We start from the raw sequence: 24,954 nt of genomic DNA, 5'->3' as shown, positions 1-24,954 counted from the left end.
TGCCCCTTTACAATACTGAGAGCTATGAAGGACATTGTGGTTACTTCTCATCAGGAATCCACAAAGCATGAAATAAATCGGCTCAACAATACTGTTTTCAAATGTAATTTCAACCATACAAATAGCGCTGCAACAAAAGCCAGATGCAAAAAAGAACAAGTACGAGCTCGGAACTGGAGCTCTGACAGTCATAAGAAAAATTGTTCCGCTACGATTCATTACCGTCAAGATAAGTATTTAACAGCGAAAGTCAATTCTCGCTCTATTTTTTGGATCCGATATGAATTCTGCAGTGGATTACTAAAAAAGGAAAGACCAACTGATTTCCTAAAGGAATTTATTGGGTTCATACATAGACATACAAAATGTACAGTATTTAAAAATAACAGATGCCCTTTTTTCAAAGGAACTTTTGGGTAACCCTACCTCCCCCATGTCACTATAATCACTGAAATGTAAGAAAAGACGGTTCACAATTTAAGGAAGCCGGGTCATACCTAATATCAAACAAGTGGCTGTTCCCCACACAACAGATGACAGTCCATGAACTAGGCAACTTTGCTTCAAACGGTCGACTTGTAAATGAAATGAATGTCAGAAAACAATGCAATAAAAAGATCCTCGATAACATGAGTTCCAGTAATTAGGAATATATATAGGTATTATGACAAGTCACAGCCCATTTACCTTTGTATGAAGAGCAGTTCCACTTCACATTCCTAAACGCACTTTCATTTGGTGTGGCACAGGTCCTAGATTACTTTGAAAAAATTCCTTTGGACAGAGGTTCACTAACACCAATTCACCTCACCTCGACAATGTCATTTTATAGGACATGGGCGATGGCAAGAATTCAAGTTAATGTGGAGCAAACATGTGAGGGGAGGAATTCAGCTACTAGGGGCCTGGTCATGCAACCGTTGGCTCTCAAGGTGTTTGAGGTTACAAATCCCATCAGCCCTATCAAAAAAGTGAATGGTGAGGGGTGATGGGAATTATAGTCCAAAACATCTGGAGGACCGCAGGTTGCAGGACCCATATACTAGGCATTATTTGCCATTGTTTACTTAAAATCCCAAGTTCAGAAGCTATGACTAGTAGCAGAAGGAACACTTCCAATTTCAAACAAGAGAGTAAATGAGCATTCATACGCAGCACTACAATTCGAAAAAACAATTTACACACTGTCAGTTGTGTGCAGCCACATCACTTTCTGCCATCCGCATAGCCAATGTTGGAACATGGATCTTTGCTTAGATATGGATGGGAATATGCGTGCTATTGAGCTCACCACATTTGTCAAGAGCCTTCTTCAGCTGAATCCAAACGAAGCATGCCTCTCACAGAATAACCATCAATTAGGATTCTGCCTAGTGTTTCATTCTGAAGGAACTCGGATGGCAACTTGTAATCTAAACTCAGGAGAGCGAAAAGAGATCAGCCTCCGTAAACATCCAATCCCAGTGAAGAGCTTAGCTAATTGGGGCCATTATGTTCAATCTACAATTAACTAAAACAATAACTGCTCAAAATGCGGTCTGCCCTATGTTCTCTCTCAAGTCACGTGATTGAGGGTGTCAGACGACATAACTATAATTACAGAACACTGCAAAAAAATTATATATACATCACATTTAACATTTGTTTCAATTACATTACTAGTAAAAACCCACTTCGTTCTCCACACTTAGCTCAATACATAGCTTTTATCTCGGAAACTGACCACTAGATTATGTACTATGCTTCCACAGACAGTTATGAAAAATAAGATGCAGCTATGCTGGTGCCCATGTTCAGGCGTGTCACGGGAACGGTAAAACCATGTTCTCCGAATGCAAGTGCATACAAACATACACCCATACAAGAGTGAGGACCCACAGTTGGCATTGATTTTCTATTTACAGGAGTTTGCAAAAATACACTATAAAAACTCAACATGGTTCCCTCTCCAGCTTTGTAACCAAACTGTACATACTTCATTAGAAACGCACGTTGTCTCTTAAGTATCAAAGCCACAGTAATACTGAAATGCAGATACAAATGAAAGTACCAGATTCATGAACAAATAGAAGTAAACGGGCAAACGATTTTTTTGCCGCAATATGGCAAAGAACGATGACACTGCAGCCATTTTCTGTCCGGTAATCGGACTTTTCACTCGCATGCAACTGAAAAACATAGTCCCATTAGAAATTGATGCTTTTTCACTGGCTGCGAATACACAATCCGAGATCCCATGGTAGTGTTCGATGACAGCCAGTTAAGGATGGTCACTGGACGTGAGGCCTTGGCTTTAAAATAAGCTTCCCCGTCTGCAAAATAAAAGCAGCACGATAAGACGTTAGGTTGCATTTTACATACTTGCAAGTACAGGTTTACCCTGGAAAGTTACTTGTTAAAAAGACGATGGGCACAGAAGACCTTCATTAAGCTCTTGAGTGTTACGGGCGAGTATATTCATCTTGGGGTTCCAGCATAGACGCCACTTTGTTTACTCTGGTTGTCTGAATGAGGTTTAGGTTTGGCAACGTCTCCGAGTGCTCGGAAGACGATGTAAGGTAAAGGATGTCTATGCAAGCTCTCCCCCCTTGCAGTTACTCCCCACAGAGCACCCAGAGCTATGCCCTCTATGCACAGTGAGGAACAACAATGGATGGTGGCACACTGGCAAAATGACATAGGCGAGGCAGCAGGAGACAGAGTGCGATGGAGGGCGGAGGGCGGGATACAGAACGCGCGCAGCCATTCTGAAACGTCGAAGTGGGCGGGAGCGGTGCTTCTATACTTTTTATTTTTAAGTTTCACTGTTCCTATACTTTTATTTTTAAAAGAAACCGTTCTGGAATGGTTTAGTTTTAAAATAAAAGTGTAGGAAGGAGTTGAATATTGCACTTCAGTGCACTGCACTGAACATTACAATAAATAGCAGGTGTGGTAGTTTGGGGGTTTGGATTGTGTGTGGGAGAGGATGCAGAGATGGGGTTTTTAAACAGTGGGGGCAGGCCAGCAGGAACATAGTTACACTACTTCTTTTCGTACACTTCGACCACTGGCAATACTTAACCCAGAGATGATTAACTGAGGATCCATTTCCCCAGTGCCTCTAAACCATTTCCAGCATTGTGTCTAAGCCCACCCACACCATACCCAATGCTGTCAGAGAGGGACGGAAAGGTCTAAAAAGGGACCAGCACTGGCTGGGCTAAGGGGCGGGGAGAGGCAGAGAGCGAGAGCACTGGGAGCTGGACTTGGGGGAAAGCCATTAGGCACATGCTAGAGAAGGCTAGTGCTCCCCCCGCCCCCTCCATCCCTCCCTCCCTCTAGAGGCTTCTCATGCACATTGCATACATCTATGTACAGGGATGGGAGAGAATGGGGATACCAGCTTCCAATTCAAATGAGAGGAAGCACCTTTCAGGGGCATTTTTCAAGTCTGACAAAGTGGGGATGGTCTTGATGTTGAGTTAGGAGTTCCTGTGGTGGGCAAGAAAGGTGAAGGCTTATAAGTAGAAGGCTGCACACAAAGTGTAGGGAACAGAGAGGTTGAGAAGTACAGAGAACAGCGAGTCAGGGTTTGAGTAGCGAGAGATAGAGATGACCAGATTGGAGTGGGTAGCTGCTTGATATATTTGTAGACTACAAGCAAAACTTTAAAGAGGGGGTGATTGCACATGAACGGCCACCCTACACAGAAGAGGTGTGCATGGGGTTGTGGTGTTCGCGGTTGAAGAGGTTTATGCAGCAAAGTTAAGTAGCTTTTCAAGTGGAGTGAAAGAGTAGAACAAATTACTTACCCCATGCAATGTTCTTTCTGCTGGATGTTCCTCCCACGGATTTACCATCTTTGATATATGCACACCCTGCTTTGCAGTCTCTTAAAACCTTTCGACAGCAGAGGGTGCTGTGCAGCAACGAGTCGATGTCCCTCGACGGTCATCATTCCCGCCTCTGGACACAACATCAATGAGAGTATAAATGGCACGCACTGCGGCCGTTGCCTCACTTCTTATTTTTTCCCCTTTTTCGGCACGCCAACTTGAGGATTAATGACCTGATGGGTGTTGAAAGAGAGAAGTGTATTACAAATGTACTCAGAGTCAAAGGGGTAGGCTGGAGGACAATGAGGAATCTGTGGGAGGAACATCCAGTAGAAATAACATTAACAGGGGTAAATAATTTGGTCTTCTAATGGATTGTGTCCTACCATGGATTCCTCATCTTTCATAGACTGCCATAGAATTGTTTTAGATGGGGAGGGGGGGGGGGGGGGACACATGGATTTTTCTTTGTATAATGATCAGATTATAGATCTGATATTGTGCAGAACCGCTCTTTCAAATAGAGCGCCCTGGCCCAATAGAGTATCCAAGCAGTAATGCTTTGAGAAAGTCTGTAGTGAGGACCAATGTGCAGCATTACAAATGTCATGCACTGGTAAACCTCTTTCAACAGCTGAAGTGGTTGCCACTCCTCTGGTGGAATGGGCTCTTAGGTTTTCACAGACATCTTTCCCAGCAATGCAGTAGCACTCTGAAATGCAAAAGAGGATACCAATGTGGTAACGTTTGTTTGGTCACGGCCTGGGCAGGCCTGTGGCTGGTATAAGCAAAAATAATTGGTCATCTTGCCTAACATTTGCCATCCTAGAAATGTACAAGCTAATATCCCTTTTTGGGTCGTGTAGACTCTCTTTATCCTTCGAAGGGTGGGGAGGTGGATAAAAAGCTGGTAAGGTTATTTTCCTTGTCAGATGGAATTCAGACACTACCTTGGGAAGGGAGGAGGGACAAACTCTCAAAACGACCTTCTCCTTGGAGAATTCTGTAAAAAGGGGGTTTACATGACAAAGCTTGTAGCTCACTCACTGTGCGAGCAGAAGGGATGGCCACCAAAAGATGGTTTTCAGGGTTAGTAACCCAAAAGGGCAAGATTGCAGACTTCAAATGGAACTTCCACCAAAAAAGTTAGTGCCATGTTCAAATCCCAGAACAGAACCATAAAAAGGGCTGGTGTGAAAGATTTGTCAGTCCTTTGGGGAATTGAATGACAATCAGCATCTTAAAGTAGGAGCTTTGTTCTGGTGTATGTTTAAAAATAGATAACGCCACCAGGTATTCCTTGACGATAGCCACCTGCAGCCCCTGATGGGCTAGGTGCAGCAAATATAGAAGGCACTGCAGGTGCATTGTAAGCGAACAAAACAACATACACCAGCTGCAAAACTTGTTCCAAAGGCAACAGTTTAGTGCTTTTGTTGCTGGTCTTCTGTTCGAAAGCAACACATTCATAACGTCTTCCAGTAGTTCCTAATCTTTGTATTTTAACCTCTTAGAAACGAGGCATGAAGGTTCAGGGTTCTGGATTCTGCATGAAGAAGACAGCCTCTCGCTTGTGACAGTAGGTCCACTCTCTGGGGGAAGATGGAATGGAGAGCAGATGGATATGTCTAGAAGGTCCGGGTACCACGTCTTCCTGGACCAATCACGATCATGGACTTCCCAGATTTTCTCAACCTACAGATAACATGAGGAATAACGCATACAGGAGTTGACATTTCCAAATCCACTACAAACACGTCTCCCAGAGCTCTTCTCTGAGGAAATTCCCTGGAGCAGAACAGGTTGCACTTCCTTTTGAAAATCAAAAAAAGTCCATAGGCGTCCATCGCACTTCCTGTCGATACTGCACATGAACAGATCCACTTGTGGGGTTTCCCAAAGGGCAAAGATGTATATAAGGAATACCTGAGCCAATTCCCCCCTCGTGGGAGACTGTGCTCTGCCTCATCATGAGCATCCGCCATGGCGTTCTCGTCTCCGGCTAGGTGAACAGCCGATAGCGACATTCAGTTATGTAGTGCCCAAGACTAGAGCTGCATTGCTTCCCTGCACAGTGGTAGTGACCCTACGCTGCCTCTCTTGTTGAGGTAATGCATGGCCACTGTGTTGTCTGTCATTATCAGGACTTTCTTCACCTGTATGCAAAGTTAAAGGCCATTAGCGCCAGTCTGTTAGCCCTCAGCTCTAACAGGTTTATAAGTAGTCTTCATTCTGATGGGGACCAAAGACTGCTGATCGTGAGATCGCTCACCATCCCGTGAGGGAAGAATCCACGACTACCGTTTTCTATGCCAGGATTGCCAAAAAGGTTCCCCTGTAATCACATTCTCCTTGCAGGCCCGCCACAGGAGATCCTGTGCGACCTTGCTCGGGACTTGAAGAAGGTCTGTCATCCTGCCTGAGAATTGTGACCATTGGGATCTGAGGGCCACTGGAGGGACCTGCGATGAATCCGATTTACTCATCACTGTTTCCCCGCAGTGACCTCCGTCCCATCTGGCCAGGGGACGGCAGCTGTTTCTTGGCCCTGGGGGCAGCTGTATGAGGAAAGATCACATGGAAGGAGACAAACCCCGGGGAGATGTCATGGCTTCATTGGATGGGACACAGTATCCCCTATTTGACCATGAGAAGTACCCCCTTATAACCAATACCCTAATGACCTATTGCCATGTGTCTGTTACCCCTTAGTGCAAATAGAGAAACCTTTTCCAAATATCCTTTAGATCAAATTCCCATCCATGGTCTGAAAGCTACAAGAAAACCTTTTTCAGTTCTAATTCGCCTTGATAAAGAACTGATCCTTCATATGGAATCAGAGAGAGGCTCTCCAAGTACTGTGCCTCAGTTCATATCAGTGGACTCCAATTCCCACAACCACCGAAGTAATGAGACAAGGAGGATGAAGGAAATGAGGAGAGCAGCGAAAGCCTCAAGCTCAATGAGCATGCTAGTTGTATTGAGAAAGCACCTAAGCGCGGGACATTTAAAAATGGAAACCAAACTATGAGAAGAGGCTCAGGAGAAGACGTTTCATCTCCCTTGGATGCGTGTGGAGGCACGAGTTGATGTGGCGGAGCCAAGGATTCACCTGCAAAGAGGGAAAGAATTGTTGCGAGAGCAAGCAGGGCCACAGAAACGCCAGGAAAAACAAGACGATTCTTGGGTGTTCAGCAGCTGGAGGAAGCAGCGTTACCCTCACCGAGACCTGAAGGCAAGCAGGCATGCAAGAGCATAGGCAGTGGGGGAGGGGGCCTGGGGAAAGGCAACGTCAAGGCAGTCCACAGTTGAAGGCAAATGGCAGACCTGCGCCTCGTAAGTGCGACCGGGATCGAAGACGCCAGGCAGAGACGGTGAGTCAGCCCAAGCGAAGGGGGGACCCCGGGGTGTTTCAGCGACCGCGCCAAACACAATTTGAACTTTATAACGTCACAGAAACAAACGATAAGAAGATTGTAAGCCAAAAAGGCAGAATACAAATGTAACCCCTAAAAAATATGGGAGTGTATGGAATGCTGATATGGGGAAGACTGAAAGTGAACATTGAAAGCAACAGAAATACTAAATCAAGGAAAAGATATACCATTGTGAATATAAAGAGGGACTGTTACTGATATATGGAAAAAAGTCCTGGCAGGCAAGTAAACCAGGCAAAGTGCAAGCATATGAGAAGTCCTGGCAAGAGAGTATACCAGGCAGTTGAAAGTGCAAGAAGTCTTGGCAAGGGAGTATATATCAGGCAAACTGAAAACCTTCCGTGAAGTCCCAAGAAAGACAGTGTGTGATTGAACAAAGAAGGAACTTTTTAAAGAGGGAAACCACAAGCTCGAACAGCTTTGTACTTAACAGGATTGTTGTGGGCCAAGCAGATACACAAAGAACTGTCAGAACAAGAGACATTGCCACCCAATTGAAGAATCCAGGGGAAAGAACCACCCTCTGGAACCAAGGCTCTCTTACCTTGGAGAACTTTTATGTTGTAGCTGTTATTTATGAACACTCTTTGTAAATGACATGCATTACTTACCCTAATAGCATTTCCGATGATTGTCTGTGCTTAGATTCACATGCTGTACATATAGTCTGACATCTAGTGGTAACTGCAGAGTATTGCATCTTGTCTTTCGAGGATCGAAAGGGGACGTCGGCATAGGCGTGTCTGTAACACTATCCCTAACGTGATGTGTAGTGTACTCAGAAATCCTCACGCGTCAAGGTCCCTCTGATTGTATTTTTTCTGCCGTGAGGGAACCTTATGACTATCGTGAGCGAGTACAGAAAGACAGAAGTAGTACGTCGTCTATGTTCTTTCCATCCGAGCGGGGAGGAAGGGTGGTCACATGTGAATCTAAGCAGATACAATGATCAGAAGAACAAGTTACTTTCTTACCTGGTAACGTTCTTTCGATGGGATGGTCCGACGACGTATTCCATATCTATGACATGTAATCACCACAGCTGTGCTGCTTCGGAAACTTTTTCGGCGTCTGCGTCCTGCGTCGATGACGTCGATGCGCCGTCGTCGAGGACCTCCTCCGACGTCCGATGTCATCCGATGTGATAAGTAGGACGCACGACGCCCATAGCCTCAGTTGTAGTTTTTTCCCCCAGAACGTGTGACAGAAGTCAACTGCCAGTCAGACACAAAGCCTTGCGGAACGTAAGCTGCAATCGCAAAAGAAATTCTGTAGCGGGGAAGGCAGGGCGGGAGCGATATGGAATACGTCGTCGGACCATCCCATCGAAAGAACGTTACCAGGTAAGAAAGTAACTTGTTCTTCGAGGGGATTGGGTCCTCCGACGTATTCCATATCTATGACAGACTCCCAAAGCAGTACCAAAGCAAGGAGGAGGGAAAGAATTTAGAATCAAAATGTAGAATAGCCAATCAAATAGCAGAGCAAAGGACCGCCTTGCCAAAGGCCAGATCCTGCGCTCGGATGGAATCAAGGGAATAGTGACGTACAAATGTATGAACTGAAGCCCAGGTGGCTGCATCACAGATGTTGCGAATAGGAACACCCCTCTGCAGGGCAGTAGACGCAGCCATACCCCTGGTAGAATGGGCCCGCAAGCCAGCCGGTGGGTCCTTACCCGCCAAACGGTAGCACTCCGAGATGGCCAAAATAATCCAGCGAGACAAAGTCTGTTTCGTCACAGCTTGCCCCAAACGCTTTCCAGCGTAACCAATAAAGAGTTGATCATCCACTCTGACCCGGGACATGCGTGAAACATAAAAGCTTAAAGCTCTCCTAGGATCAAGCCTATGGAGCCTCTCCTCTTCCTTACCAGGATGCGGAGGAGGATAGAATGCCGGAAGAAGAACAACCTTCAGGGCCAAATGAAATTCCGTCACTACCTTCGGAAGAAAAGAAGGACAAACTCTAAGGACAACCCTGTCCTTGTGAAATACAGTGAAGGGAGGCTTAACTGAAAGCGCCTGTAACTCACTCACTCTGCGAGCGGAAGTAACCGCAACTAAAAACACAGTTTTCAGAGTTAACAGCCTCAAAGGGCAAGAATGTAAAGGCTCAAACGGAGCACCCATAAGAAACTTAAGAACCAGGTTTAAATCCCAACCGGGCACCAGGAAAGGTGACGGAGGGAACACATTAGTGAGCCCTTTCAGGAACTGTGAAATCAAAGGGATTTTAAAGTAAGAACACTCTTCAGACGAGCGCTTAAAGATGGACAGCGCCGCCAGGTAACCCTTAACGGTACCCACTTGCAAGCCCCTGTGGGCCAAAGAAAGTAAAAATGACAGAACCATGGGGATGTCACATGCAAAAGGATCCACATTCTGAACCCTGCACCAGTCGCAGAACTTACGCCAACGGCAACGGTACAGAGACTTTGTTGCCGGTCTTCGGGCCGAAAGCAACACCTTCATCACGTCCTCAGGGAGGTCCCAATCCTTATACCTCAACCTTTCAGAAGCCAAGCGTGAAGGTTGAGGGATCTGACCTCTGGATGGAGAACCTGACCCCCCTCCCGTGAGAGCAGATCGTCTCGGTAGGGAAGACGACGTGGAGGGCAGATGGATAAGTCGAGAAGGTCCGGGTACCACGTCCTCCGAGCCCACGCCGGGGCAATGAGGATCATCCGGGAACCGAACTTCCGTAACCTCCGCAGCACTTGCGGGATGACGGGGACTGGAGGAAACGCGTACAGCAGCGGGAATGACCACTCCACCACGAACGCGTCTCCTAAGGCTCCTTCTGGAGGAAATTCCCGCGAGCAAAACCTTTCGCACTTCCGGTTGACACTGGAGGCGAAGAGATCCACTTGAGGGGTCCCCCAAAGGGCGAAGAACTCAAGGAGAATCTCCTGAGCCAACTCCCACTCGTGAGAGATCGCGCTCTGCCTGCTCAGAGCGTCCGCCGTCACGTTTTCGGCTCCGGCCAGATGAACTGCCGAGATTGAAACTTCCTGCTGGATGGCCCAGAACTCGAGCTGCATCGCCTCTCTGCACAGAGGAAGTGACCCTGCCCCCCCCTTTTTGTTGAGGTAGTGCATGGCCACTGTGTTGTCCGTCAGGATCAGGACATTCTTTTCTCGCACAGACGGCAGAAAAGCCTTCAGGGCTAGCCTGACGGCCCTCAGCTCCAACAGATTGATATGGAGTCTGGACTCCGACGGAGACCAACGACCGCTGACTGTCAGCCCGTTGGCATGAGCCCCCCATCCCGTGAGGGATGCATCCGTCACGATCGTCACCTCCGGCCAGGGAAGCCAAAATGGAGCCCCCTTCATCAAGTTGCCTTCGACGGCCCACCACAGAAGGTCCCGGGCGTCCGAGGACGGCACCTGAATCGAGTCCGACATCCTGCCGGAGGACTGAGACCATTGCGTCTTGAGTGCCCACTGCAAAGATCTCATCCGCAGGCGAGCCTCTGGCACCAGAAGAATGCAGGATGCCATAAGGCCGAGCAACCTCAACAACTCGAACGCTGGGAGCGTCTGGGCATGCAGAAACTTGTGCACCATCTGCTGAATGTGAAGAGCCCTCACCTGGGGAGGAAAACACTGCCCCAGGGAAGTGTCGAGCACTGCTCCGATGTACTGGAGCCGCTGTGTTGGCGTCAAATGGGACTTCTTTAAATTGAGGGAGAAGCCCAGCCTGTGAAGGGAGCGACAGGTGATCGATAGATGATCCAGGACTTGCTCGGGAGAGCTCCCCCTGATCAACCAATCGTCCAGGTAGGGGTAGACGTGAATCCCCCCTTTGCCTGAGATGCGCTGCCACCACCACCATGAGCTTGGTGAAAACCCTCGGGGCGGAGGTCAATCCGAACGGCAGGACCCGAAACTGAAAGTGCGAGTCGCCAACCGCGAACCTCAGGTACTTCTTGTGCTTGGGATGGATCGGCACATGGAAGTAAGCATCCTTGAGGTCGAGTGACACCAACCAGTCCTGAAGCTGAAGGGCCTGGAGGACTTGAGAGAGAGTAACCATCTTGAACTTGTCCTTCCTGAGGAGTTTGTTCAAACCGCGCAAGTCCATGATGGGTCTCAATCCCCCGTCATTCTTCGAAACCAAAAAATAAGGGGAATACCATCCCTTGTTCCTCTCCGCTACAGGCACCAGTTCTATGGCGCCTTTCTCCAGCAGGGCTTGAATTTCCTGCGCAAGGAGCGGATCCAGACTCTGCAAAGAGGTTCCCCGGTGGATTGTCGCGAGGCCTGTGCCGAAAAGGAAGACAGTAGCCGTGGGTTATGATCTCCAGAACCCACACATCTGAAGTAATGGCTTGCCACTCTACAAGATGCTGCGCCAGCCTTCCCCCAACCGGCGAACCATGAGACATGGCCTCACGACTGAGTGGGAGCGGCTGCGGCGTTACCTGAGGGCAAAGAGGCAACTGCCCGAGCGGCCTTGGCACCACGGGTACCCTGTCGTCCACCTCTGGTACCCCTGCGATGGCCTCTTTGACTGCCAGCTCCTCTCGCTTTACTGAAGGAGGAGTAATAACGAAAGGAACCACCCCTCCACTGCTGTCCCCTAGGACGAAAAGGCGGAGGTAGGCGAACTGCAGCGCCCAACGACTTCGCTGCAGCTTTTGAGGTCTGCAACCTCTCAAGGCTCTTGTCAGCCTTGCTGCCAAAAAGGTGTTCACCATCAAAGGGCATGTTGAGGAGCCGGGACTGCACATCAGGCGCAAACCCCGACTTCCGCAACCACGCAAACTTGCGTATCACGGTGCTCGCCGCCATGGACCTACTGACGCATTCAGCCAAGTCCAAACCCGACTGAACGGACTCACACATGGCATCCTTACCATCCTGGACCAAAGCAAGGAAACCATCCCGTTCATCCCCTTCGGGAACATGTTCAGCCGCTAACGCAACACAGTTCCACAGAGTGTGCGTGAAACGCGACAAGGCACAAATGGAGTTGGCCGCCTGAAGCGCCATAACACCAGAAGAAAACACTTTCTTCGCCCAGCCATCAAAACGTTTGTCATCCCTATCAGGAGGGATGGTAGGGTACGACGCCTGCATTGCCGGGGCCGTGGCCGCCTGCACCACCAAACTCTCCGGAGTGGGGTGCCTGGTCAAGTAGCAGGGGTCGCCACTGGCTGGACGGTATTTTCGCGACAAGGATCTGCCCACCGCCGGGAGACTCTCCGGAGCAGTCCAAGCCGCCGCCACCCTTCTCTGTAAAGCCATATGGAACGGCAGAACCGGGTCAGTTGGGGGACCAACATCAAGGATGTCTGTCAGATCATCCTGCACAAACTCCCCTGGGGGAGCAGACCATCCCAAGTACTCAGAAACCCTAGCCATAAGGCGCCGGTACGAGGAATCAGCATGAGAGCCAGGCTCAGGCCTACAAAACTCCACCTCCGGAGAGGTGTCCAGTCCACTGGCATCATGCAGTGACTGTCTCAACTTGTAAAACTGACTATGGCCCGAGACAATGTCATCCGGAACCTGACAAGGAACCAGGCCATCAGAATCCTCATCCGCCTCTGAAATATAGTCCAGGTGGCGAAAAGAAGGCACTCGAGAGTGCTTGCTCTTAACCAGAGCCTTCCTAGGGGGTCCACCCGTGCCCTGTGGTACCTCCGACACGAAAGGCGTCGAGCGAATCGGCGCCAGCGTCGAGAGAACCGGGATCGGCGTCGACGTCGAGGAAATCGGCGTCGACGTCGAGGAAATCGGCGTCGACGTCAGATGCAGCGCCTCCAGAATCGGCGGCGTCGACACAGCCCTCGAGGCCGGAGCCCTGAGCGTCGACGGCATCGACGACTTCCTCGGAGCCAGAGCCTCGAGAAAGCCCGTCGACGCCCTCGACGCCACAGACGTCGATGCCTTCTTTGAAGACCTCACAGGTGCACATGGTCTCGAACGCGTCGAGGACCGGGACCTGGAACAGGTACGTCGAGAACGAGTCCCCTTGTCCGAACGGGACCTCTCCCGTGACTCGTGCCGACCACTCTTGCGAGCGGTGTCTCTCGACCTCACACGACCGACCCCACTCGGGGGCGCGGACGGCTGAGTACCCTGCGACTCAAGAATCGCCAGCATCTTCTTCCCGAAGGAAGCCCATTCCTCCGGCGTCGCACGGCTGGAGGGGTAAGCGACGTGCCGGGCAGAGCCCTCCGAAGAGGACCTGGAAGACGACCGGTGTCGCCGCTTCCGAGAATGCCTAGAAGAGGCTGAGGAGTGGCGAGACCGACTCCTAGAAGGAGACCCACGAGACTTCCGACGATGACACGGAGAGTCACCCCTCGAATCATCCGTCGAAAGCCCCGCAGACTTCGACTTCCGGGGCTTGGACACCCGACCTACCGACAACTTCTTCTTACGTTCGCGTAAGGCTTTGGACGTGAGCGACTGGCAGTCGATACAGTCATCCGTGTCGTGGGCCTCCCCGAGGCACCAGAGGCAGGCGTCGTGCGAGTCCGTCACCAACATCTTGGACCCACACTCCCTGCACTTCTTGAAACCCGGACACGGGGTCGAAGACGAAGTAGACATCTTCAGAAGGAATTTCACAAACGAACAGGTTCGAAGAACCGAGAAGAACAGAACTCCAAAGAGTCGAGGCATTTGAACCGAGAAACACGAAGCAACACGTTCGCGGAAAAAACGGAACTGAGGCTATGGGCGTCGTGCGTCCTACTTATCACATCGGATGACGTCGGAGGAGGTCCACGACGACGGCGCATCGACGTCATCGACGCAGGACGCAGAAAAAGTTTCCGAAGCAGCACAGCTGTGGTGATTACATGTCATAGATATGGAATACTTCGGAGGACCCAATCCCCTCGAAATGCTATTACGGTCAGTAAAGCATGTCTTCTGATGCTTGTTAATCTGCTTAGAATCACATGCTGTGCGTAGACTAACGAGCAGTACCTGAAGTTTGAGGTGGGATGTGAGAAGGAACAGTAGTGAAACAATACCTTAGTACTGCTTGTGCCACCTGAGAATCAGACCTAGAGTGAGTGTCTAGGCAATAGTGTTTTGTAAAGGTGGGTACAGAACTCCAGGTTGCCGCTTTGCAAATGGACTCGAGACGAATATTTGCAATGAATGCTATGAAAGCCACCTGTGCCTTGAGTAGAGTGTGCTCTTGGCTAGAAGGGTAGTTCTCTCTTGGCAAGTTTGTAGCAGAGTGTGATGCAGTTGACAATCCATTTAGAGATAGCTGATTTAGAGACAGGGTCCCCTTCTCTACCAGCTACCACAAACTTTAGTGCTTTTATTCTTTCCAGATAGTACATGACTGCCCTGCGCACAGTGTGTGTACGCTTTTTTCTGCCACGTTGGTAGGGTTCTGTAAGAATGTAGGCAGTTCTATAGACTGGTTCACATGGAACTTTGAAATGAGTTTAGGCGCAAACCTTGGGTGAGTGCGCAGAACTACCTTATCTCTGAATTGTGACAAAAGGGTCTAGAATAGAAAGGGCCTGTAGTTCACCAAATCTTAGTATGCAAGTGGTTGCCACTAGGAAGGCTGTCTTGTAAGTGAGTGCTTTTAGGCTTGCTTTGTGCATAGGTTCAAAGGGAGACCCCATAAGTCTGGTTAACACCACATTAAGGTCCCATCCGGGGGCCGGGTTGGAAATGGGAGGATGCATTCTCTTAACCCCTCCCATAAAAGCTTTAATCACTGGGATCTTCCACCAAGACACTTTCTGCTGGGACGTGGTGTAGGCTGAAAGTGCAGCTAGGTGAACCTTCAGGGAATTGAATACAAGACCTGAGTCCAGCAGGTAAGTCAGGTATCACACAAAGTGTAGGGGAACATTCAATGGGATTGATGTCCTTTGTATTACACCATAGGACAATGTGTTTCCATTTATTGGAGTAGCAATGTCTGGTGTTAGGTTTCCTTGCCTCTCAGAGTATATCCATGCATCTCTGAGGAAGCTAGATATGACCAAACTAAGTTTTCAGGATCCAGGCCGCGAAGTTGAGAGTTTGCAGGCGTGGATGGAGCGTTTCCCTACTTTCCTGAGACAACATGTTGTAAGGGCAAGGCAGCTTCATCTGAGGAAAGAGAGACACTTCCATAAAGATGGGAGAACCAGGGTTGGCGTGTCCATAATGGGGGCACCAAAATCATGGTCACTGGTTCCTGGTGCATCTTTTGCACAATCTTGTTGAGTAGGGGAGATGGGGGAAAAGTGTAAACAAATCTCCCTGACCATGTTATCCAGAGACTGTTCCCCTTGGATTGGTTCCGAGGGTACCTGGAGGCGTAATCTGGGCAATGTGAGTTTGAGAGTTGCGAACAAGTCGATCACTGGGAAACCCCATTCTGCAAAAACATTGGAGACTATGTCTTTGTTTAGTCATCATTCGTACTCGAAGGGCAGTGGGAAGTCTCGGCTGAGCATGTCTGCCAGAAGATTGAGTTCCCCTGGAACGTGTTGAGAGAATAGAAACATCTTGTGTTTGAGGGCCCACTTCCAAATCTTTTAGATCGTTTGGACAGCCCTGGAGAATGAGTGCCCAACTGCTTGTTTAGGTAGTCCATGGCTGAGGTGCTGTCCGTTAGGACCAGTACTGTGTTCCCCTGTAGCTGCGTCTGAAAAGCTTTCAGTGCTTTGAACACTGCTAGTAGTTCCAAAAGGTTTATGTGGTTGGAAGCTACCGCTGGGGGCCAAACCCTGTGCGCCGTCTGATGAAGGTGGTGAGCCGCCCACCCCATGAGGGATGCGTCCGTCGTGAGAGTGGCTTCTACTGCAGAGTAGGTGAAGGTTTTCCCTCGACCACCACCCCAGAGAGAGAACGAGGGCTACCAAGACAACCACTACATCGTCCCATAGTGCGCTGGACTGACACCATAGACTGCTTAGCCACTCTTGCATGGGGCGCATGCGTAAACGCGCCTGAGGAACCAAGTAAATGCAGGACGTCCTCATACCCAGCAGTCGCATGGCCTTGTGTACCATCACCTTGTGACCGGCTACATACTGAGGGATTTCAAACAATGTTTTGCACCGTCTCATTGGAGGAGAAGACAAGCATTTTTTCTGTCTGAATAAGAGCCCCTAGAAACTGCTTGACTTGACTGGGGTCGAGGCTGGATTTCTTCTCGCTTATGCAGAATCCCAGATGGAATAAAAGGTCGACCGTCCTTTGAGTATTTGCTAGGCATGTTTCGTAGGAGTCCCCTGTTATGAGCCAGTCGTCAAGGTAAGGATAACCTGGGATGGATTGCCTGCGTAGGTGAGCTGCTGCCACTGCCAGTACCTTCGTAAATGCCCTTGGGGCTGAGGCAATGCCGAAGGTAAGGACCTTGAACTGATAGTGCTTGCCCTCTATCATGAACCTTAGATACTTTCTGTGTGCCGGCAGCATTGAAATATGAAAGTATGCATCTTTCATGTCCAATGTTGCCATGTAATCCCCCTTCATGAGAAGAGGAATTACTTCTTGCAGCATCACCATACAAAACATTTGGGGTTTGACAAACATGTTCGCTGGGCGCAAGTCTAGCACAGGGCGCATGGTTAGATCCTTTTTGGGTACAAGGAAGTACACTGAATAAATACCCTTGTTTACCTGTAGAACGGGGACGACTTCGATGGCGCCCTTTTCCTGCAGGATCTTGACCTCTTGTAGCAGGATCTGGAGGTGTTCTGGTGTCAGGCGCCTAGATCTTGGGGGTCTGTACTGAGGTGGCCAGCTGAACTCTATACAGTACCTGTGGGTGACGGTCTTGGGCACCCACTGATCCAATGTGATCCCCCTCCCATGCATGCAGGAAAGATGTTAATCGTCTCCCGACCGGGGAGGTTTGGGAGGGGACTCGAGGGTCATTTTTGGGCAGAGGAGCCACTATGGGTGGCGTTGCGACCCCTTTCCTTTCCCCGACATTGTGATCTGGGAGGGTAAGTAGTGGGGGTGTTCGAAGCTTGTCCCGAAGACCAAATTGTTCCCTGAGCCATACTGATTATGGGGGGGAACGTTGCTAGGATTGCCCTTGAAAGAAGCGGCGAGAACTCCCCCCCCCTTTTTGTTGAAAAGGTCTTTGGATAATTTGGTTCAAGGACTTGAGGGTCTCATGTTCTTTTTTTGGTGGTCTCCAGTGCCTCGTCCACCACTTTTCCAAACAGATTGGAATCTTCCACGGGTTTGTTAATCAATGATGCCCGAGTCTCAGGTTTAAACCTGGAATATCTCAGCCTGGCATGGCGCTTTAACAGGGTACCGTGTGCCAGGGAGCGACCAGCTGTTTCAGCAGCATCCAAGGTATTCTTGAGAATGTTGTGAATAACCTGTTTGCCCTCTGCTACGATTGCAAGTAGGCGGGTGCGGACTGGTTCTGTGATCTCCTGCAGACCCTCTTGCAGTAGGTTCCAATGGACATCTGAATAACTAGCCAATAGGGTGGTATTATTGGCTATGCGCGTGGAGTAAGCCGCAGCAGTGGTGATTCTTTCTCCCAGAGCATATAACCTTTTACACCCTTTGTCTGGTGGCAACTCGCCTGTAGACAAGGGTACCCCCCGCCCTTTTCCTCGTAGTCGTGACCACCTGAGAGTCTGGTGTAGCATGATCTCTGATATATAGGGGATCGGTTGGGGAGGGCCGAAATAGCTTCTCCACTCTGGGATTAACAGCTCTAGTGTGAGAGGGTGTTAATAAAGAGGGAGCTATACACCTCTTGATGGAACTGAGAAGGGGAATAGCTTGGCTAGCCAGAGGCATCTCTTTTAAAATGTCCTCCACAAAATCTGAGTCTATAACATCACAGAGGGAGACGATGGAGAGCCAAGGCCAATGGCATCCTGGCCTGGGGTTGGAGTCGGCGGTAGCCATGGTGGGTTCTCACCAACAGGTTGGTCATCTCCCTAATTCGCGGTGTGATCACGAGAATCATCGAAAAGGTCAACCCCGTGTGTGTAAGGGTCCTGTGTATAAGGGTCAGGAGGAACCGCTTCAGGGTCTGAAAGATCAAAGACCTCCTCATGGAGAGGATCGGAGGTCCTCTGGTATTTAGTTACTGGGTGTACAACATAAGGGATCTCTTCACAATGCCTTTTTGAGGGTAAACCTCTGAAAAATCTACACATTTTTCTAGCCTGTTCATACACCCCTCAAATTTCTCCCTAGTCCATTTAGATGACCCAGAAGTGTCTAAAGGGGTAAAGGAATCCTCTAGAGGATCCTGTAGTCTAGAACATCAAGCTTTTTCACTCAGAGTCTTAGACAAAGACTGGGGACTCTCTGCAAAGTCCTGTCGCGCTTTAGGGTGTTCTGGTGACTCTTTCGGCATACTATTAGGCCTATCCCGCCTTTCCGGGCGTTCGGCTGCGTCTCTCGACATATCCTTGTGTTTACAGTCGCCGAGAAAATCTTTGCGAGGCTTTCCTTGATGCTCGGCATTATGGTAAGGTGTTTAGGCTAAGAGGGCGGTTGCGTCAAAACTTTTGGCACGACCTGAGTTTTCTTAAGTGTCGGTGCGCTCTTAGAAGACGCGTCAACATGGGATTTGGTGCTGGCGCTCTTAGTTACAGAATGCCCGGACGCATGTCGCGGTGAGGGCTGCCGATCCTGCGAATCGGCCGGCGTCGTCAAGGACCCCGACTCACCCATTGGGACCTTTGACCACTTCGATTGAGAGACTGAAGCAGTACCGGGGAGCCGGTCAAGTGGCACAGCGAGTAGAGCACTTGCTTTGACATCCGTGCAGAGCCTGCTAACGCAGGTTCGGATTCCGGCAGGGCCAAACTCAGCCTTTCATCCTTCCGAGGTCAATAAATGAGCACCACACACCGTGGGTAATAATAAGCAGCGCTCAGATACCCGAGGGTTCATAGCGCTTTATAAATGCAAAATTATTATTATATTATTAATATTGTGTTTAGTCCCATGTGATGTGGGTGCGTCCTCGTCGCCAGGGTTGAACGTGCCCATAGCAAGACTTGCGTTGTACCTATCGGGGCCGGGGACAGACGGCTTGGACGAGTATGCTCTGTTGTAAGGTCAATGACGTCCGTGTTAGAGCCATGGTAGTCGCTATGGGCCTCATCGCTTTCGGAGGCTGTGGCGGCGGGGGAGCTACCCTCAGCCTGCAACATTGCATAGTCCACCCACCATTTACGTGACGCTCCTTTATGGTCTTAGGACTTACACTGCCGACAGGACCTTCAGCGTGGTAGAGGGGGGAGACACTTATTGCACCGAGTGTGCTTGTCTTTACGGGGAAATTTATCCTTACAGGAAGGGCAACATTTGAATGGAGTCCTGTTCATAGCGCAGGGAAACAGAAGCGACAACACTACCAAAGGGGCAAAGAGAGGTGAGAAGGAAAACATTCTTAAAAGAAAGGAACCCCCAGGTCTCACTCTCCCTATTGTGTAGGCGGCCACGTGGGTGGACCCGTTGACCAGAACGCCAGCCGTCAAAGTCTGTTGTTCTGTCTTCGGCGATGGTTCAGTAATCAAAGAGGGGACGAAAGTTGTATAAATTACCAAAGGTTGGGATTTTTACAAATTGCAATTTTAGATAGAGCTCCTCATAAGGCGACCAGCTAGCTGGGTGGAAAAAAACAATCTGAAGGACCTCGACGCGTGAGGATTTCTGGGTACACTACATGTCACGTTAGGGATAGTGTTACAAACACGCCTATGCTGACGTCCCCTTTTGATCCTCGCAAGACAAGATGCAATACTCTGCAGTTACCACTAGATGCCAGACTATATGCACAGCATGTGATTCTAAGCAGATTAACAAGCATCAGAAACCAGGTTAAAGACATTTCCATTCTCACTTTATTATTTAGTTTGTAGTGTGAGGGTAAGGAAAAGTTTGGACACAAGGACGGCCTTTGATTTCTGACACCCTGACAAAGACAGCGTCTTAGTTTTTGGTTATAGGTAGGGACATTTCTCTTAGAGCAGGCTCAGAGAGGCATTTTCCCAACCCGTTTACGTTAATAAAAGTCTTTAACCAGTCTTTAACCAAAAACATGACAATTTTCATTTCTGACCCCTCTCAGACCTTAGGCGGGCACCAGAAAAATGTAGGATGCAATGAGGCCCAGCAACCTCAAAGTTGAATGCTGGAAGATATTAGGTGTTAAGAAATCTCATTACCATCTGCAAGATATGTTGAGCCCTCAAACTCGGGAGGCGAAGGATTCCCAGAGGAAGAGTCCAAGACTGCTCCAATGAATTGCAGCTTCTGAGAAGTTGTCACCTGGAAATTGAGGGAGAAACCCAGTTTGTGGAGAGAGTGGCAGGTGCTGTTGAGATGTTCCAGAACCTGCTCTGAAAAACATGCTCTGATCAGCCAATCAGCTAGGTAGGGAAAGATGTGAATCCCTCCCCTTCTTAGATTTGCTGCCACCACCGCCATCAACTTGGTGAAAACCCTTGGGCGGAGGCGACCCTGAAAGCCAGTACTCGAAACATAGTGAGAACTGCCAATGGCGAACCTCAGGTATGTGCTTGGGATGTATAGGTACATGAAAATAAGCATCCTGAATATTGAGTGACACCATCCAATCCCGGAGCTGAAGGGTCTGGAGGATCTGCTAAAGAGTGACCATCTTGAATCTGTCCTACCTGAGGAACATTTTCAAGCGTCTCTCAGGTCCAAAATAGGATTGAGTACCAACCCTAGTATTGTTCCGCTACAGGTAATGTGATGAATCGTGGGATTCAGTCACATCTCCCCAAAGGGGAGCGTTTCCCTTTGTCATTTGCAGGTATGTGGTGGAGTCGGGAGGGGAGCATGCAGATAAGTCAGTGCGTAAAAAGGGAAAGGTTTAATGGGGGGCATACCCCATTTTGAAACCAAGCGAAAGAGCAAGAGCGAGAAAGCGAAGCAGGGGTGATGGTGGCAAGAAAGGGAGGTATGATGCTAGGGGGAGAAGAGAGGGAAGGAGGAGGAAGCCTATATAGATGGGGAGGCAGACAACCAAGGAACCAGGACCTCTGCCTGCCCGGTGGGTTTTGGCTGCCCTTCTCAGACTCGCTCACATTTTTGACACCTTAAACCTTTTTGGTTTTTGAGGATTGTATGTGTTTTGGGAAAAGGCTTTTGGAGGAAGAAAAGGTGGGTGTGGGGGTGTGACAAGAGGAGCCATGGAAAGACTGGGAAATAGTTCAGTGGGCAGAAGAATGCCAGGGGTCAGGGGGTGGGAGGCAGTCATCAATTTGATTCAGACTCAGAAGTAAGTTCGCAGCTTTACCATTTAAAGTGTGTGATCCTGGGCTATGCATCAAGTCCTATGATGAAAATTGACAGTCCCCATATATTTCCAGTCAGTCCCAAAAAGCGATTTAGTTTAGTGATCGAGGTAGGTGCATAAACTCACTGAGCTATATGTGTTGCTTTGTTCTCACAAAGAGAGAGAGAGATGGGTCGAGTTTCCAAGCTAGAGACCATGAGGAGCATGTTGGAGTCCAGTGCAGTGGTTCCCGAAACTAACTTTCCAGGCGGAGGCTCAATAGTTACAGGGGGTGAAGGCTACTTCTTACATACAGATGCAACTGCAAAAATAAATAAATAAATAAATAATAAAACAAACAGTGGCCACAGGAGCAATAGCAGTAGCTAGATTCAGAGTAACCGCTTTGCTGTCACAGAAGTTACGTTGATGAGAAAGAGTGGGAATCAGGGGCGCAACACCATTGAGCTGACTGGGCAATTACTATCGTAAAGCATTTCATTGTTAGCACCTGCATTCATCTGCATGCTGTGATGAATCGGATGATGCCCACACTCCTTTCCCAGGGATGGCCTCTCATCATCATCATCATCATCATCATGTGGCCGGGGATGGCAGACGCTACCCGATCCTGACCCTGAGAGTAGCTGTACGAGGAAAGGATCACATGAGGGTAGGGGACAGACATCAGGTGAAATGCAGTATCGGCTTTTCCTTTTAGGGCTGTCCCATCCATCCCTCATGTCTTAATGACCTATTGTAAGAATCCTCTTCGACAACCCAAAAGACATGCTGATGTCAGTGGAATGACAAGAACTGATTTTCAAACCCATGTACATAAAGCCTTTCAAAATACTAGGATGAGGAATGGAGCTACGAGTATCACTAGAACACGGAAGCCAACGCCGCACTCTAGTTGTTGAAGAAAACACATGTCGCTGTGACATTTAAAATGCCGACGGCTGAAGGAGCGGAGAGACAAAGAAGCCAATAGGAGCACGCAGCTCCCGTCTGCTGGAGAGAAGGTTTGGAGAAGTGTTTTCCTCTGCATGCCGACTGGAAGGTCGGTGCATGGCATGCAGTCCAAGGAAGAAGGCACAAGCAAGGAGAAGGACAGTGTCCTGACTGGGGACGTGGCCCAGAGGGCTCCAGAGTCATGGTGGCGAGACGAGAAGCTCATGCAGGGGCTTAGCACCGGCATAGAGAGCAGGAGCACCAAACCAACCCTGTGCTGCTGCAGGAGAGCGTTGCCAAGGGGACGTGAAGCTAATGAAACCCAAGAGCAACGGATACAAGAAGCCAACAAACAGACTTTGCACCGGCTTGGCGAGCCGGGGTGCTGCAGGCGCACCATACCGCTGCTTGACGAAAGCTGCCCGAGCACTGCAGAAGCTTGTAACAGACCCGAATGAGAGTGGGTGAAGAGGAGCACGAAACAATACTGATGAGCCCACGGTGGAGGGTTGGGACGCCGGGGAAATGTTAGAGGAAACCAGATATGGCGATTTCTGCTATGGAGAGTGGGGAATGAGAAATCCCCTTCGTGCCTCCTCAGTAATCTTCACAGTCCCACTATTTGGAAAACTGGGAACTAAAGTTAATATAACAAGAAAGAATATTGTAAGAAGGTGGAATAAATCAAGAGAAGACCCATACCTCTTGGGGTTTGTGTATAGTGCATTGTTTACAAGTCCTGGCAGGAGAGTATACCAAGTGAAGAGCAGATCTGGGATCCGCACCCATATAGAGTTGTGTGAAAGCCCTAGTATACCAGGCAAAGTCAAGTGTGTAAAAGTAAATTGCACTGAAAGCGAGTAAACAACCTGGCAGGAGAATATAACGGGTGTCTCGTGAGTTTGCTACTCGTAATCAATCAAGCTATGTTTTTCTTTTTGAAAGGAGAATCCCCAAGAAGATCCATGCCTTTGGAATTGGAGTAATACTGAAAGTCATAAAAAGCCTGGGGAAAGGTGTCATTTCTCCTGGAGTAAAGAAGTTTATTTTTTAAATTATTTATAAAGCGCACTGTCATCAACAAGGGCATCATTCCGCTAACTTTGAGAGATAAGGCAGGGGGGAAAAAAAATCTTAAAAAGAGTGACCTAAAATAAAAAAGTCTTTAAAGCACGAAGAAAAGAGAGATGATCCTGCATAATGCACAGGGTCAAAGGTAGGGCATTCCAGAGTTGGGCAGCCGCCAACGAAAAGGCATGACCTCAAGTGCTGAAACGGGGGATCTGGATACGACAAAGAGATACCGAGAAAAGGGGATGAGATTGAACACAAGGACAGAACTTTGCCTGTAAATACCCGGGCCCAGAGCTGTAGAAGCACAATGCAAATGCCTAATACCTTGGATTCAACACGCTTTGCCACAGCAAGCCAGTTAAAAGTGGCCACAATAGGGGAGGCCGATGTCCGGAACGCCGCTCCAGAAGCTACTCCAGCTGCCATGTTCTCAAGAACCTGCAGGCGGCGCAGCAGATAGAAAGGCTGAGCCAGAAATAGGAAATTACAGTAGTCAAGAGATCCCAACACCATGGCGTACACAACCACAGAGTGCAAACTTGCCAGAAGAAAAGGAAATACTTTCTTGTAGGACTTTCATTTTGAAATAAACTGATTGACAGTGGCTCTAAATACAGGGACGAGGCCAATTTAATTCCAAGATTTTCAAACACCTGGACAGGTTTTGGGAGGGGGCAGAGGCCTGGAGGCCAAACATCTGCAATCCATAATAAAAGAACTTGAAGTGTGACCCCTCCACCAAGACCTCAGTCTTGCTGCCGATAAGAAGCCAGTTGTCAGTCATCCAGGTGTTGATAGAGAGAAGGCACGCTGGGCATTATGCAGCTGTAGACTGTTGCATAAGGTGAAAAGGCACCAGTATCTGGGCGTCATCTGCATAGGAATATTGCCCAACACTGAACATGTGATTGAGCTTGACCAAAGGTTGAATAATGTTAAAGTAGAGAGGAGAAAGAGCTGAGCCCTGTGGGACCCCACAAGAGATGGGCACTTTGGCAGAGAAAAACAGGGAAACGACCCGAAAGAAAAGAATGGAACCAGGCGAGGACCAGGCCGGCATTGCCCACCGAGGCCATCCTGTCAGCCAAAATGGAATGATCGATGGTGTTGAAGGAAGCAGACAGATCTAACAAATTCAGCGCTCGACAACACCCTGACCCACCAGGCAAGCCAGGTCGTCCACTGCGGAAACTAATACCAATTGGGTACCTCGCCCAGCCAGAAAAGCAGATTGAAAAGAATTTGTTTTAAAAAAAACAGAATCCTCAAGAAAGGAACAAAGCATAAGCATCATCAAAGATGCAAGCAGCTTCATATAAAAAGGAAGTAAAGAGATAGGCCAAATGTTAGAAGGAATAGAAGAATCCAAAGAGGATTTCTTCAGTAACGGTGGGATGTGGGCAGACTAACGTGCCACCCTGTTCTAACCAGCTCCTTGGGTGTGGA

At 48.9% G+C, this 24,954-nt stretch overlaps 1 protein-coding gene across 2 annotated transcripts in view; it reads right to left on the bottom strand.

Moving 5' to 3' along the window:
• Positions 1–320: 320 nt before the first annotated feature.
• The window catches only part of CNEP1R1 (CTD nuclear envelope phosphatase 1 regulatory subunit 1), a 148,844-nt gene continuing 124,210 nt past the window's right edge, over positions 321–24,954 (bottom strand). For both annotated transcript variants that reach the window (XM_069604761.1, XM_069604762.1), the window contains one exon: positions 321–2,312. In XM_069604761.1, coding sequence (XP_069460862.1) covers positions 2,155–2,312 — 158 coding nt within the window. In that variant the 3' untranslated portion in view covers positions 321–2,154. The remainder of the gene's footprint in view (positions 2,313–24,954) is intronic.

The sequence above is a fragment of the Ambystoma mexicanum genome, chromosome 1p (genome assembly GCF_040938575.1).
Source record: "Ambystoma mexicanum isolate Mex_15411 chromosome 1p, UKY_AmexF1_1, whole genome shotgun sequence".
NCBI classification, from domain to species: Eukaryota; Metazoa; Chordata; class Amphibia; order Caudata; family Ambystomatidae; genus Ambystoma; species Ambystoma mexicanum.
Note: the sequence above shows the minus strand (reverse complement) of the source record. Positions and strands in the feature narration are given on the sequence as shown.